Raw genomic sequence first — 17,303 nt, forward strand, 5'->3', positions numbered from 1 at the left:
TTTCTTCTACCTTAATCTTCTATTGGTCTTCTTTCCTCAGATCTTTCACCACTCCAATTCACCTTGTGGAACTGCTTCTGCTAAAGTATAAGTCTGACTATGCCAACCCTCCTATTCAGTTAAGCTCTGATATCTATTATCTCTAGAACTAAACAAAAGTTCATTTAAGTGTCTTTATAACCTGGGTCTCCCCAACCCTTTTCTACATTATTTCCCTCCACACAATACACTTATTTTCCTTCTGTGTTGCCCAAAATAATATTCCATCTCCCATCTCAACTACTTTGCACTAGATGATCCCAAGCTTAGATTTCACACCTCTGGAAGCCCTAGCTTCCTTCAAAATTCAGTTCGGGTACCACCTTCTCTATGATAGCTTTCATGATTCTCCCGATAGAAAATACCTTTTCAACCTAACTACCTTCTATCCTATATTACATTCTTATATATTAAATGTATTCATATCTACATACATGTTGCCTCTCCATTAGAATGTGAATTCCTTGAGAAGGAATTGTCCAACTTTTGTCTTTGTATACAACCTTCCATTTAGCAATAATTTCCTTTTGTTTTCTGATTTTATTTATAGCAAGAATATAAAGAGTAATGATGATTCATTTCCCTTAGTTGTACATACATCTGGTTCCTAGACAAGGATCTCATATTTAAAGTGGAAGTCTTAGTGACTGTTTTTTAAAAAATCCATGCTAGTTTACAGTGACTCCACCTCATCACCCCCCAACCCAAGAACTCTCCCTTGTGATAAAAAACAATAACATACTTTAGACCAAACAAATTGACACCCTGTCCAGGTCTAACAAATTAACTACATTCTAAGAGTAGATGCTTCAAATTCAGCTCTCTGAAATCACTACATTGATCAGAGTTCCAACTGCTTTTCAATATTATTTTCTTTTACATCTCTGTGATCATTGTGTAAATTGGCCCCCCTAGTTCTGTTCACTTGCCCAAGAATCAATTCATACAAGTTTTTTTTTATTAAGGTTCAAGAGAAGACTATAAAAATATGGAGGAAGGGGGTGGCTAAGTGGTACAGTGGACAGAGCACTGACCCTGTAGTCGGGAGTACCTGAGTTCAAATTCAGCCTCAAACAATTAATGATTACCTAGCTGTGTGGCCTTGGGCAAGCCACTTAACCCCACTGCCTTGCAAAAACCCTAGAAAAACCAAGCAAAAATATGGAGGAGGGAGTTGGGGAGAAGGATGCAATATGACCTCATGTTTATCTGAACGAAGTAAAGGAAAGTGAACATACCACCCACCCATACCCACTCCCACATACATACCCACACATTCACACACTCACAGAGTTAGATTACAATCAACCAGGAATCAGGAGAAGACAGAGAAAATGAAATGAGGATTAGGAGTATGTATGAATGAATGAATGAATTATGAATAGTATGAATCTACATTCAGGAGGGATGAGTAACAAGCAAATTCAATTCCATCTTTGAAAGGTGGAATATGAAGAGGTCGCAGTGAGGAGGTAATAAAATGGGGGGAAAAAGGTTTCTAGGAACTCAACTGGGAATTGAATGAAACAGAAGAAGAGTAAAATAGAAGGGGATTGCATAAAATTTAGGTTTTACTAGTATTGTATGTGTTTCTCAAAAAGTCTTCTTGAATATAAAGACAAGAATGGAAGGAAATGAGGGGGAAATGTACAAAAAGATAAAATGGAGAGAAATAACAACTTTAACTTTGACCATGGAGGACAGCAAAATGGATTAGAATACGAAATAGAATAACCTATGATGTTAAAAGGAACACATTTGAGGGGTATCTAGGTGACACAATGGATAGAACACCAACCCTGAAGTCAGAAGGACCTGAATTCAAATCCATCCTTAGACAATAATTGTCCAGCCATGTGATCTTGGGCAAGTCACTTATCCCCATTGTCTTAAATAAATAAATTAAAATAAAATACATACTTTGAAATAGAAACTTTTAACACATAATCAAAAATGAGGAGTGGAGCAAAAGCTACCATACTTTCTGTGAATTCAAAAAAGTAGGGGTAAGAATCATGATCTCAGACCAAGCAAAAGTAAAAACAGACTTGCTTAAAAGACATACAGAGGGGAAATGACATTATGCTTAATGGCACAAGAGTTAATGTGTTAATACTAGTACTTAATATATCCACACTGAATAATACTTAGGAGAAATACTAATATTTAATAATACCTTAAAAATTTAATAATATTAACAATTTAAAAATAATACTTAAGGGAAAATTTTATTTACAGAAAGAAAAAGCGAAATTATAATAGCTGGAGAGCTTAAGGAGGTGCTTTTCTCAGACCTAAGCAAATCTAACCGAAACATATTAATCTTCCCAAGTTTCACTGAATTCTTCATCTTCACTATATTTATGGTAGAATAATATCCCATCACATTCTTATACTAATGAGCTATTCAGTCATTTCCCACCTGATGAGTACTTTTGTTTCTAATATTTTGCTACCACAAAACTTATAGATACAAATATTTTCAGACACACACAGAATCTTTTTGTCTGTGGTTAAAGTTAAAGTTAAAAGAGAAGTTGCCAATTCTACTTTTAAGATGACATTTTCTTCAGTATTTTTTATGTTTCTTATCAAGTTGCTAATTTTCTTTTTCATAATTTTCTTACATCACTCTCATTTCTTTTTCCAATTTTTCCTCTATCACTGATCTATTTCTTTAACTCAAAGAAATATTTCTTAACTTTTTGTCTTTGTCTTTTTTCTTCTTATTTCTTGGGTCCAATTAGCAGGGTTTTTTTGAGGCTTTGATTGCAGCTTTTTTCACTTTGTTATCTTCTCCTGAGTTTATCCCTGCCAATGCAGCAACTTGTTAATGGTTAAGTTCTTTTTTTATTTATTCATTTTAAAAAAATTTCTTGAATTTCTATTTCTTGACTTTGAACTTTATGTTAAAGTCAGGTGCTTCTTACCCTAAGAGTGAAGGGGCACTGTCTCAAGTGTCAGGGTTTTTTGAGTTGCTGGGTTCTGAAAATTTTTCGTACTTCCAAGGTCCTGTTATCCAAGAATAGGGGTGATCATGGCTCTTCTGGTTGACATTTGGATCCTTACCCAGGAAGCACCCCTGGTCTCCTGCAGCCCAAGTGCTCTTCTCTCCTGAGAACCATGGTCCAGATTGTGCCTGGGCAGAAGAGTTTCCACTCAGCACTAGTAGCATTTAGTGCCAGAAGAGAATTCCTGTAATTTTTTGCTGACCAACTGTTCAAGAGCTGCTGCCCCTAAGGCCCAATGCTAGTACTGCTCCACTGAGAGCAGTCCTGGCCAGCCCTGGGTCCAGAGTCACAGACTCTCTGGCTGACCTCCTAAGTCATCTTAGATTGGAAGAATGTCTCACTCTGGCCTTGTGTTGGCTTTGCCCCTCCAAAATTTTATTTGAGGTATTTTTTTAAAAGTTGTTAGGAGAGCTTGGTTGAATTGCAACCAGCTCCACAAAATTAGTTTTTGAAATACCAAACTAAGGCATTCTGAAGTCTCAAGAGTTCCAGTTGATAGTACTCTAAATTGAATAAATAAAATTGTATTTCCAGCTTCTTGGTTTGCTTGTTTATTCCATGAAACAAAAACATGTTATCCAAATACCAGGAAAACAAATCCTTCAGATGTAGAATGGAACTGAGGGAGGCTGCTGATTTTATGAGAAATTAGGACACAATACTTCAAAACCAAAAGAATGAAAAATTAGAAGAAAATGTGAAACATGTCATTGAAAAAACAACTGATATGGAAAACAGATTTAGGAAAGATAATCTAAAAATTATTGGAATACTTGAAAGTCATTATCAGGAAAAGTGCCGTGACATCATTTTCAAAGAATTACTACAGGAAAATTGCCCTGATATCCTAGAAGCAGAGGGCAAAATAGAAATGGAGAGAATCCACCAATCTCCCTGAGAAAGAGATCCAAAAAAAACACCCCCCAGGAATATTATAGCCAACTTCCAGAACTCCCAAGTCAAAGAGAAAATATTATAAGCAGCCAGAAGGACACAATTCAAATATTGTGGAGCTGCAGTCAGGATCACACAGGATTTAGCAGCAACTACATTAAAAGCTCGCAGGGCTTGGAATATAATATTCCAGAAGGCAAAAGAGCTCAGAATGCAACCACGAATCAACTACCTAGCAAAACTGGATGTCCTCTTCCAGGGAAAAAGATGGACTTTCAATGAACCAGGGAAATTTCAAATGATCCTATGTTGAATGGCCAGAGCTGAACATAAAGTTTATCTTCAACTACAGGACTCAGGTGAAGCATAGAGAGTGGAGAAGGTGAAAATATGAGGGACTTAATGATGATGAACTACATGTATTCCTGTATAGAAAAATGATCCTGATAATACTCATAGGAGCCTTCTCATTTAATAGAGCAGGTAGAAGGAGGTTTTATAGATAAAGCACAGGAGAAAACTGAATTTTAAGATATATTGTGGTGTAAAAATGGAGTCAATAGATAAAAGGGAAATGAAATGGGAGAAAGAAAAAGGAGAGGAAGAATAGGCTAAGATATTTCATATAAGATTTTTCTTTATTACAATGAGCTACTGCAATGATATGGAAGGGGGAAGGCAAGGGGGAATGAGGGAATCTTTGCTCTCATCAGAGGTGGCTAGGAGAGGAAACAGCATATATACTCATTGGGGTATAGACATCTGGAGTAAGAAGGAGAGAAGGGGGATGGGAGAAGGGGGAAATGTGAGTGATAGAGGAGAGGATGGACCATGGGGGGAGAGTGGTCAGTTATAACACATTTCCTTTTTTACTTCTTGCAAGGGGTTGGTATTAGATGGCCTGTCCGGGACCATAGGGCCAGGCTGATGCTGGACCTAAGGGGTGGTGGGGGGCTCGGAGGCTCGGGGCCTCTTGGCCCCAGGACTAGGGATCTGTCTGCTGCGCCACTCAGTTACCCTACAGCAGAGACAGAGTGAAAGGAGAGAGAAAATATAGTACATGGTAGTGGAGAAGTATGAATGGAGGGAGTTGAGATCAGCAATGGCAGTGGTGGAAAAAATATGGAAGTAGCTTTTGTGATGGACTTATAAAGAATGTGATCCACCCATGACAGAGCTGCTAGTGGTGGAACACAGACTGAAGCACATTTATTATTATTATTATTTTTTTGGGGGGGGATTGCAGGGCAAATGGGGCTGGGTACCTTGCCTGGGGCTGCACAGCTGGATGATTGTTGGGTGTCTGGGGCTGGATTTGGGCTCGGGTGCTCCTGGCTCCAGGGCCGGTGCTCTGTCCACTGCACTATCTGGCCATACCTACAATTATTTTTTTAATTTTAATTTTTTTCACCCCTTTACTTTATTGCTCATGAGGGTCTATATTTTTTGGGGGGAGGGGGTATTTTGTTTACTCTTAAACAAGAATATTTTAGTAATGTATAAAAAAATTTGTATAAAATAAGAAAAAATAAATTAAAAAAAAAAGCAGAGCTTCCTTCCTATATGGGTTTTCCCTTCTATTATAATTATTCCTATAGCTTTCAGCAAAGTTTTCAAACTCCCTTCAAAAAACAGATTAATAGTATTGTAAAAAGGAATAGTTTTTTTCAAAAAGACTAATATGAAGTATCTGAGAGGATGTGATCTCAGTTTTTCACTTACTACTTTGAGAAATCATGTCTTACCACTCAGATCCAACCTATACACCAATCCTTAGAAAGAAAGCACAAACTAAGATTTATTTCTTGCCTTGTGGAGCACTACAGCAACTAAGAGGCAATGGGCAGCCTCTCTAGCTAGAGGGTCTACCTTGTCCAAAGAATAGAAAAAAAAAGGATGTTCAGTAATAATTTTACTCTATGAAAGTTAATAAGGAATTGACAAAATATGTCACATGCTCTTATGTAATAATGTTATGATCAAAACTAGTCACTGAGAAGATGAATACTGCATAGGTAAAAATCAGTCAGAGTTCCTACAGCTTTCCCTCTTCTTCATGAGAAAACTTTATACCCACAAAGGCCTCTAGTTCTCTTGCAAATATGACCAAAGGAACAAATCATTATCAGTAGTGTGGTCATCTCCTTAAAACATTTGTAAAAACTTTTAGAATTTCAAGACATTTTTTGTATTTATTATCTTATTTTAGCATTAAAACATTACAGTGAAGTAAGTAATACATGAACTATTATTATTTTTAAAAACTCAGGTTTCCTATGGTCCAATAGTTAAAGTTCAAATTCCTCTGTCTAGTACCCAAGATTCTTCACAAACTGATGCCATCCTCACTTTTCTAGCCTTCTGTTTGTAAGCTCTAGGGTGGAGGCTTTCTTTTTTTAAGTTTTTGTTAGGCAATGGTGTTAAGTGGCTTGCCCAAGGCCACACAGGTAGGTAATTATTAAGTGTCTGAAGCAGGATTTGAACTCAGGTACTCCTGAGGCTGGTGCTCTATCCACTGCACCACCTAGCCACCCCTAGGGTGAAGGTTCTTAACCATGAAAATTCCATTTTTTAGTTTTTAAATTTTTTATAACTACTTCAATACAGTGTATCCCAAAATTTTTAGTGCCATTTTATATTTTATTTTTTTAAGCAGCTTAAGACTGCCCTAGGACTTTTGAGACAATCTATATAATTTCTCCTTTTTAATTCTATGTTCTGGATTTTATGTACTTAAAAATATAATTCTGGGAATGAGTTCAAAGTTGTCCACTAGAATGAAAAACATGTCTGTGACATAAAAAAGGTAAAGAACCTGGTCTTGAGGATTCTAAGGTTCCTTTCAGTTCTCACATTCTTTGTTACTATGACAACAACAGAAAATGAGGACAGATGATAAATCAAAGTCAAGTTTTTCTTGTTGTCAACACGAACACAAATATTTATACTAGGTGAATGGTTAAGGGACAATCACAGAATGATTGACAATCGACTATTCTTCATCTCAAATAAGTATGAAATATTAAATAAACAAGGGAGGAAATATTCAAATGGGGAAATGATAAATTCAAGCAAATTACAAGGAAGAACTTTGACAAATGAATGGCTACCAAATACTGGAAAGCATAGTGACTTCTCAAATTCCATCTAGTTTTATGAAATGCTATGCATTGCTAGTCTAACTCATTCCTTATAGGAGCAAGAAAGCAAACTTGTCTTACCTTGCTGCATCTTCTTCTAGAAGGAGTTTTACAAACTGTCTAGGAACGTGTAAAGAAAGGACACTTTCAGCCATCTGCTCCAAGATCCTTAGGTGATTCCCCTCAGTTGTAGGGAACCTGTACATTCTACAGATGGCACCCCCAAACACTGAAATGCAAAGGAGCGTGGCTATTGAGTTAACAGAAAGAAGGGCAGACACCCTAATTTTCCTTCCTTCTATCTCAGCCAGATTGAACATTTTTTTTTCAGGACCAACCAACATCAACCCCACCCAAGTGCAACACACACACACACACACACACACACACACACACACACACACACACCACCCAAGTGCAATGCAACATTTCTAAGGAAAAAAATTGACACAGGATTGATTCCAAATACACTTTTCCAAATGCTACATGAAAAGCAAAGTGATGACTTGTCTAAACTAACTGATGCAGCTGGGGGGAGGGGGGGGGAATAAAAGGAGAGAAAAAGCAATGTTGCTGCTATCAAAAGTAAGGCACATGAAGGCATGAAATCAAAGAGAAGCAAATAGTCTGCAATATGTTTGCAGTTCAATGTATGACTAATAAAATGAACATCTGGCAAAAGCAGTTATGCTTACAAAGGAGACAAGTGAAATCAACTCAGACTACTCTAATAACCGTAAGTCAATACTCATTTTCTCTCTAAGTCTATGTCCACATGGTCAGGCTTATAAGCAAGGCATCAATGTCCAGTTAGAGATCCACTTACCTGATTTCAGTAATGAATCTTTCCGCAAGGAAGCATATTTGGATCGGATTCCTAATGACTCTGTCAAGCTTTCATCCACTGGTAGAACAGTCTAAAGGGACACATGTGGGAAATATCCAAAGAGGCTGTGAAATCTAGCAGCAACTCATCACCACCTAATGAATGACCTAGAAATCCTGTATAAACATTGAGCATCTCTCTTGAAATCAATGCTCAATCTGTACAATAAATTTACTGAGTCACAAGGTAAATTAATTCAGCACTTAGAATACTTGGAACACAAACATGAGAAGCACATAATTAGAGAATCAACACAGAGCAGGGACTATGTGTTAACAATCTCTATGAGAACTGTTAAAATAGTCAAGGGCTGAAGCAATCTTTGGATTAAGGGTTGAATTTAATTTCTCTTTCCTTCAATCCACCTGTTCTGCTACTTATTAGTTGTATGACTGGGCAGATTATTACAACTCTGAAGACCTCAGTTTCTTTCATCGGTAAAATGAGAGGCTGAACTAGATGACTTCTAAATCTTTTCCAAGACATTTAATCTATGATTCTATGATCTCTGAGATATTTTCTAGCTCTCAGATGATTGTGTGACTACGTCTATATGGGAACCATAGAAAATTGTCTGCAAAAGCCTATTTGCTACTTACGATGTTCTGATCAAAGATTTCCTTTACACACACATAAACTCATAATCATTTTGTAGAGATGAGAAAACCAATGAGTAGATCAGTAGTTGTCTTCTTGCAGGTCTTATATTAGTAAAACATTATCTATGATACTATCCCTTCCACTGGAGTTTTGTCTTTGAGATACTGTGAAAAACTTATTCCCAAGTGCCTTTAAAATGGTGTCATCTCCAGTGAATATTTCTTCAGTTCATATTTTCTCAAACCCAGAAACTTCTGAATTTTGACTTTCTAAATGCCACTGTGACTTCTTCATAAGGGTCTGAGATGAAAGGGTTCAAATGTATTGATCCCATTGTCATAGTGAATGAGAATGGATTAAATCTGTTCTATTTTTTTGTTTGTTGTTTCCTTGTAATACTTTCAAAAAGGTTTAGCTTAAGATTGATCTCATGCCAGCCTTACTTTATCAACTGCTTTCCAAGCAAAAACTTCATATAATATTCTGCCAACCACCTAAGGGTCTCTAATTTTTGCAGACTTGCAATATTTAGCTCAGCCTCTGGCAGACAGCCAGCCTTCAATAAATATTCATGTTCAATAAATATTCAAATTCCAAGAGATATAGACACTTGTAACTACTGACCTCAATTTGTACAGAAACTCTCTGTGCCACACATGCATCACTGGTGGTGGCTCATTCTTTAGTATAACTTAACTAAAAGCTTCAATGTCTAAGAAGCAAGGTCAAAGTCAATGAAATAGAAACCCCAAACAGTTGTAATCTGAGAACCATTCTAGGTCTCCATGGAAAATATAGGTTGTTTAGGGGTTGAAAGTGAAGTGGCTCTCACGACATAAAGCTAACAATCAATGAAAATTACTCTTTTCTTCCACTTCCTACTTTGGTAGCTCAAAAAGGGACATACTCACCCTCCCATTAACGGTATCAGGTGACCTCGTTACAGGGGGCCTCTGGTCTGATTTCTCTTCCATTTGCCATCCTATTACAGTAATGTTACCTACACGATCATTTTCAGCAGACCTGTGACAAAGAATGTGACAAAATGTGAATTTGCTTCTCCTATTTTATTATGTCATGCCAAACAAGTATGTTATATGTGACAAGTTCCAACTCACTAAAAGTCACAGATTCCCAATTATAGTCCCTAGAGAATTTCCTGGAATATTAGGGATCTATTATAACCCAGGACTGGTTGAACCTGATTAATTGCTTTAGTCAAGCCTTAGACCCCTTTTTTGTTTCTCCTTCCCTCTCTCTTCAACCTCCTTTCCCCAAACCCCAGCTCTAATTAGTTCTAGGAAACAAGTGAGAGACAGAGTGTGGTCTAAACTAGTATCTCTTAGGAATTTCCCTAGATAGGAAACTAGAATGAACTCAGAAAGAATTTGGGGGGAATGACTTGACTTCCCATCCCATTCTTCACCCAAATATTCAAGGAAGTTCTAAGGACATAAAGGATTTGGAAGTCATCTCACGTTATAGGCTTGGGGAATGGGGAGGGCCACTGCTTCACAGTGCAATCTGTTGTTGAGATGACACACCTCCTAAGGGAAAGATTTAAAATGCAAGGGGAAATATGGTGTAATGATGACTCCACACCTTTTCTCCTGCAGACACAATCAGCTGTTGGAACATAAGCAAGGCTTGGTGTTCTAGGCCAGATACCAAGGAGGAAAACACTATATTACTCTCTGCAGCCAAGTTCCAGAATGAATCCATTCGAATTTGACCTTATAAAACAGTAATCATAGGTCTGGTTCTAATTGTGAAGAGATAGGAAATGGGAATCTTCTGAGAAGTGCATTGATGCCTTTAAGTTGCAAGACTCATTCTCAACAAAAAAAGAAAAAAAGGGCATTATACCTTTTCTAAGGGTGTGACATGGTAATTTCCCTAATGGACTCAGAAAAGTGAATCTATTCCCACTAAGACAGCTCCACCAATAGAATGCTTCTGAGTTGGACCTCTGTGAGGTAGACAATTGACTTTAATGTATCTATGGCATCTTGTTTCCATAGCAGGTCTAAATGTTCTCTTGTTCTACATATCACAAATCAATCAGAAACTCACTCTAACCAGAAGTAATATTGAGACTACAAGATGAAAAATGAAAGAGAATTTTATTTCCTTTTCAAAAAGAACAAAGCTAAATACCAACCTTAGTGTTAAATGCAACCTATGATATTTCTCCTGGAGCAGATCTTTGACTATGAACGTTCCTGAACCCAGCAAATACATCTGAGTAGAGGAGAAAGAATGACAGAGTTAGTATATGAGATTTTTTTACATACTGACTGCAGGACAAACAGAAGAATTTGGATTGAAAAATAAGTGTGGTAAGGATCTTATTACTGGACATAAACCCTAAGAAGATCAAAGACAGAAAGATCCACTGTACACCAAAATATTTTTACAGTATCAAAAAACTGGAAAAAGTAGGTACCCATTGATTAGTTGAACAAATCATGTTGAATAAATGGAATGAAATATTACTGTGCAATAAGAAATGACAACTCCGAATAACTCACAGAAATGAAGAGTTATATAAACTATTAGAGTAAAATAATCAGAAAACTAAAAATAATGGACACAAGATAAATGAAAAGAACACTAAGGAGAAGCTGGGCTCCAAGTAAACAAATTACACTGTACAGTAGAAAGAATTTCGACTCAGAGGCTCTAGGTTCAAATCTCAGCATTCCCACTTACTCCTTAAAACTAATTCACAACCTTTTGAGGTCTTAATTTCTTTATCTATAAAGTAAGGAGGTTGGCATACATGATGTTTATGGTTTTTACTAGTTCTGAATCTATGATCTAATTGTCATAATCAGAGCAGAGAGTGAAATATAATGCATTCTTTTAGACAAAGTAGAAGACTATGGAGACCATAATGTTGCATATATTTTTAGACAAAGTAGAAGTCCTTTTTGCTTGTTTTAATTTGTCATGAAGGAGGGAGTAAGGTTGGCAGGAATAGAGAAAGCATAATAAGAAATTATTACAATAGTTTTATTGTTACCCTTTGTTTTTTACTAGTCAAAGAGGACTAAGGTGAAACATACAATGAGTTCTCTTAAATCACAGTGATATCTTTGAAATGTTTTGCTAACATTAGATACTGGATAACCTAGGGTTTAAAACAGAAGCCAAATACTATTACCTCACTTATGTCATCATGTTACTGAAAAGGAAAGTGATTTTACAAAATAAAAAAAAAATTACTTAACTGTTCCCTGAGATCTATCTTTTACATCATAAACAGAGAGTTTGATTTGTGTCATCTGATTGATAAGAGAGTCTTGAAAGAAGGCGATACTGCTTAGAAATATAGGATTGTTAGTTCCCTAGAACAAAAAAAGAGAATGTTAGTTCATAAAAGAATAGTGGATACATTTTTTAAAAATTCAGAATGAAATTCTAAGGTTGAGGAAAAGAAATATTCTTAGTAGTTATAATGACAACAAACTAACATTTGAATGCGCAGAGATATCTCCAGTGACCCTTATACATTTAAATTCCACAATCTGTTACCATTGCACAAGACATTTCTAACACTATAATCAAGGTCATGAAGAGTCTTCTTACAATTATAAAACTTTTCCACCCAACAAGGTTATTTTTGCTAAGGTTATGAGGAGGTTGGATGCCTTACAACCTAATCCTTTTCATGTAATAAAAACTTGTAGGTTTAAGATCTTGTACAATATAAACAGTCTAGACAAGGAAAAAAATGAGCTATTAAAGATGTTTACTATTTCTGTAAAAGTTTGGGGAGTTTAGCCAACTCTGAGTTCTAAAGTTTCTGCATTTATTTTTGGAATTTATTAGAATTTTTATCACTGATATCTTCTTCTTTACAATTGGAAAACCTGAAAGACAATGAATATCTGGCTAAGGTCCAAGTTTGTGGGGTGCAGAGAAAAGAAATATATGTGTTACTTTGAAAATACTGCTAGGAGTCATCACTAATGTCAACACCTTTGCAAGGAGCTATGTACACTGTTTGAGGAACTCAAAATATCCCCCCCAAAAGAAAAATAGAACTCTTAAATTTCAAGATCCAGCAATTTCTAAAATCTTGCTGAATAGCACACCTGTCATATATCTATTACCAAGGGTATCATAAAATTTGCACTGCCCTGTTCCGCAACAAATATACATAAACATACATATGTACATATGTATATACATATACATATACATATATATGTATATATTTCACTTTAACTTAATAAAGGTACCATGAATTACTTAATAAGAAACTGTGGATTAAAAAAATCCTCCAATGAGAAGGAGGTGCAACATAGTATAGAATGTCCTGCTCTAATTGGATTGATGAACTTGAATGATGAGCAGAGAAATAAAAACAACTCTTCAGACATACTCATCAACAAGAAGGGACAAGATTGATTTCATTCTTTTTTTTAGGGTTTTTTTTTTGCAAGGCAAATGGGGTTAAGTGGATTGCCCAAGATGACACAGCTAAGTAATTATTAAGTGTCTGAGGCCGAATTCAAACTCAGGTACTCCTGACTCCAGGGCCAGTGCTCTATCCATTGTGCCACCTAGCTGCCCAATTGATTTCATTCTTACAACTCAAAAAAACTAACGACTTGTAGGAACATTGTTTAAAGGAATGAATCAATCAATAGTACCAAAACACATTTCAAAAACAAGTTTCATGCAAATAAATGATTATCATCAGAAATGGCTGAAGTACAAGCAAAAATAACCACTGTTCACAGAAACAATCATGCTCAATTTTTAAAAAATTGACCATATAGTACAGCAGAAATACTACAATTGGTTAATTTGTAGGTTTTTCTCCTATAAGAAGACATGAAATTATACTCACCTCTATAATCTCTGTCTGTGCATGCTTTGTCCAGAATGCCTGAGGAGGTGTCGTTACACTCACTGCTACAAAACTATTTGGTTTGCGATCTAGCGACGGAGTATGCAGCTCACTGCAAGCTGACGATGAAAAATTTTAAAATAATTAAATTAAGCTTTCAGAATCATGCTCCAGCTAATTTTCTGTTCTTAAAAGGAAAAACCAAAAACTCCATGCCAAGATAAGGTCTAAATGGGCACAGGATTTAGACAAAAAAGATGATAGCATAATCCATTTAGTTTATCGGTTGGATCTATGGAAAGGGGGGAAAATTATGATCATGAAGAAAATTATAAAATGCAAAATGGATAATTTTGATTAAATTGAAAAGTTTTACACAAATAAAACCAACGCAACCAAGATTAAAAGGAATGCAGTTAGTAGCTCTTTCTGTACTGGCAAAGAATTGGAAATTGAGGTGATGCCCACCAATTGGGGAATGGCTAAACAAGTTGTGCTATATGAATGGTTATTGTGCTACAAGAAACCAGGAATGGTCATACTCTAAAGAAGCATGGAAAGAATTATAGGAACTGATGCCGAGCAAAGGGAACATTGTACACATTAATAACATTGTGAGATGATTATATGCCAGTTCCTCTCAGCAGTTCTGAGAGCTAGGACTATTCTGGGAGACCTGTTATGGACAATGCTATCCCCATCCAGATGAAGAAAAATAAAACAAAAAGAAAAACACCTTATAGAATCTGAACACTATTCACTTTTTAAAAAATTTCTCTTATGTTTTTCCTTTCTATCTCATGGTATCCTTCCTTTTCCTTTAGTCCTAATCCTTCATCCAGAAAATGATTAATCTATAAACAAGTTCAACACAAATGTATATGCCCAATGTTCAGCAGACTGTTCACCATTGAGATGAGGGGGGTAGGAAGGTGAGCTTGCAGATTTATCTTTCTTAGTGGAAGGAAATTTCCTTAAAGGAAGTAAATTATGTAATATAAATATGTATATGCATGTGGATGAATGTTAAAAAACTTTTATAATATGCAATTGGAAAAAATAAAGTAAAATATCAATTAGGGGAAAAAAGGAATGCAGTAATTTGGGAACAATTTTTAAAACTAGTATTTCTGATAAAGAACGAATTTCTAAAATATATTGAGAACCGAATCAAACTTATAAGAATACAAGTCATTCCCCATTTGATAAATGGTCAAAGGATATGAACAGGTAATTCTTAGATGAAGTTAAAGCTATCTACAGTCATTTGAAAAAAGGCTCCAAATCATTATTGATTAGAGAAATGCAAATTAAAACAACTCTGAGATACTACTACCTCATACCTATCGGATTGGTCAATATGACAATAAAGAAAAATGATCAATGTTTGAGGGGATGTGAGAAAATTAGGACACTGATGCATTGTTGGTGGAGTTGTGAACTGATCCAATCATTCTGGAGAGCAATTTAGAACTACCTCCAAAGGATAATAAAATGTGCATACCCTTTGATTCAGAAATACCACTGCCAGATCTATATCTCACATCACAAAAAAGGATTAAAAAACCTACACATACAAAACTATAGGAGTTCTTTTTGTGGTGGTAAAGAACTGGAAATTGAGGGTATGCCCATCAATTGGGGAATGACTGAACAAACTGTGGAATATGAATGGGATGGAACACTATAATTCTATAAGAAATCATAAAGGAAGGAACTTCAGAAAGGAAAGACTTGTATGAATTAATGCTGAGTGAAGTGAGTAGAACCAGAAGAACATTTGTACACACCAGCAACAATATTGCGTGATGATCAACTATAATGGTCTTGCTCATCTCAGCAGTACAATAATCAAAGACAATTCTAAAAGACTTATGAAAGAGAATATCATCCCCACCCATAAAGGGAACTATGGAGTCTGAATGCAAATCAAAGTTTATTATTTTCAATTTTAAAAATTTCTTTTATGTATTATGGTTTCCCTCCCTTGTGGTTTTTTCTTCCTTTTTTGATTATTTTATAACATGATTAATATGAATTATATTATATTAATATGAATTAATATGAATTTATATTTAATATAGTTATACCTATTTAACATATAGAATGCTTTTTGGCAGAAGGAGGGGGAATGGAAAGGAGGGAGTGAGAAAAATGTAAAACTCAAAACTTTACAAAAATTGATTGTTAAAAACTATCTTTGCATGCAATTAGAGAAATAAATATTTTTTAAAAACACAAAGAAATGTTTCACAAGAAACCCCAGAATATTAATGACACAAAGAAAGATAATTCTGCTACATATTTAATCTGTATTACTGTTACTCTTCATAAATGATCAAGAGGAAATAACTTTGTTGTCACACCAGGGATGATTATGGACTTAAACCAACTCATCTATATTTGAGCTCTTCATTCAGCTTTGAGAGCAGTTGGATAAAGTTAAAGGCATAAGCACAGAATCAATCAACTGGACCATCTGGAGATAAGCCCCAGATCCTGGCTTCATTAATAGCGTTCTAGCAACACTAATCACACAAATAACACTCAGAATCTCAAGAACTATATATAAAGCTTCAGAAGCCGATGACAATTTGTTTCATTGTCTATGGTTTATAAAAATGAATTCTCCACAACATCTCAGTGCTGAGCAGACAAGGAATGTCATTTGTGGTTTATATATCATGGGAATTGGGGCTGAAAAGTAAAATCCAGTCCAAAGTTCTCATTTTATAAATAAGGAAAATGAGGACCATAGAAATTAAATGACTTGCCCAAGGTTACAACAGTAGCAAGTAAGAATCTGAAATAAAAATCAGGTTTTCTAAGACCTATGATCTTTCCATTATGGCGAGAAACTGAGTTTCAGCAGGGGTAAATGACATCCCCCCCCCCACTTTCCACCAACTAGCACTTGAGAAAACTTAAAGACAAGGATAACATGAGCCTTGAGAATAGATTATATCAATATGACATTTAAGCTACCACAACTAAAGTTGGGACTAGGAGGCTAGGTGGAAGAATGAGTAGAGTGGTGAAGATTATCTTTCTTAGTTCAAATCTAGCCACAAACATTTACTAGTTATGTGACCCTGGGAAAATCACAACCAAATTTGCCTCAGTTTCCTCATTTGTAAATTGAGTTAGAGAAGGAAATGGCAAACTACTCCAGTATCTTTGCCAAGAAAATCTCAAATGGGGTCATCAAGAATAGGACACTACCACAATAACTGAACAAAAAAAGTTGGAACTCCTGTCCTTATTGTTCTAATCTTACATTTTACTCCCTTTCACATATTCCACTTGGTGCATTTTTCTGACTATTCCCTATGCTTAGAATTGTATCAATTTCATTTAATGCTAGTATCTTCCCTTGGAGATTCTTTTTAATTAGTTATATATATATATATATATATATATATATATATATATATATATATATATATATCTTATTTCTACATTGCTTCTTGCATGTCTTGGGAGGAAGAAAGGAAAGAAGACTTTACTATAGCTGTGGGAGTGAAAGTCTTCCCTTTATTACAAAAACAGACCAAAAAAATTAATGGAGATCTAGCCCCTGGATGAAAAAAGTCTTAATAGGTGTTTTATTAGCTAAACAAGGTAGATCAGATAACTTTTATACTAAACTTAAGAAAATAAGCTAACAAATGCTTCAGTGCTTCGGTCATCAAGATGTCTGAAACTGGCATTATCATCAAAGAATAGAATATTTTTGTTAAACTCTTAGGGATATCAACCAAGTTTCAATACACTGTATATTACATAAAAATCAATGAATATTAAATAAAATTTTAATGATTCAATCAACTTACACTACATAATAGCTTTCTAATTTCCTCAAAAGTGATTGG

General features: G+C 35.4%; 1 protein-coding gene across 4 annotated transcripts in view; it reads right to left on the minus strand.

Moving 5' to 3' along the window:
* The window catches only part of INPP4A (inositol polyphosphate-4-phosphatase type I A), a 216,858-nt gene that overhangs the window by 62,404 nt on the left and 137,151 nt on the right, over nucleotides 1–17,303 (minus strand). For all 4 annotated transcript variants that reach the window (XM_074213740.1, XM_074213739.1, XM_074213737.1 and 1 more), the window contains exons 6-11: nucleotides 13,432–13,550; nucleotides 11,804–11,920; nucleotides 10,732–10,811; nucleotides 9,482–9,593; nucleotides 7,911–8,001; nucleotides 7,166–7,313 (exon numbers count right to left, since the gene is read on the minus strand). In XM_074213740.1, the coding sequence (XP_074069841.1) occupies nucleotides 7,166–7,313; nucleotides 7,911–8,001; nucleotides 9,482–9,593; nucleotides 10,732–10,811; nucleotides 11,804–11,920; nucleotides 13,432–13,550 (667 nt within the window). The remainder of the gene's footprint in view (nucleotides 1–7,165; nucleotides 7,314–7,910; nucleotides 8,002–9,481; nucleotides 9,594–10,731; nucleotides 10,812–11,803; nucleotides 11,921–13,431; nucleotides 13,551–17,303) is intronic.

Source organism: Macrotis lagotis, chromosome 1 (assembly GCF_037893015.1).
Source record: "Macrotis lagotis isolate mMagLag1 chromosome 1, bilby.v1.9.chrom.fasta, whole genome shotgun sequence".
Classification (NCBI taxonomy): domain Eukaryota; kingdom Metazoa; phylum Chordata; class Mammalia; order Peramelemorphia; family Peramelidae; genus Macrotis; species Macrotis lagotis.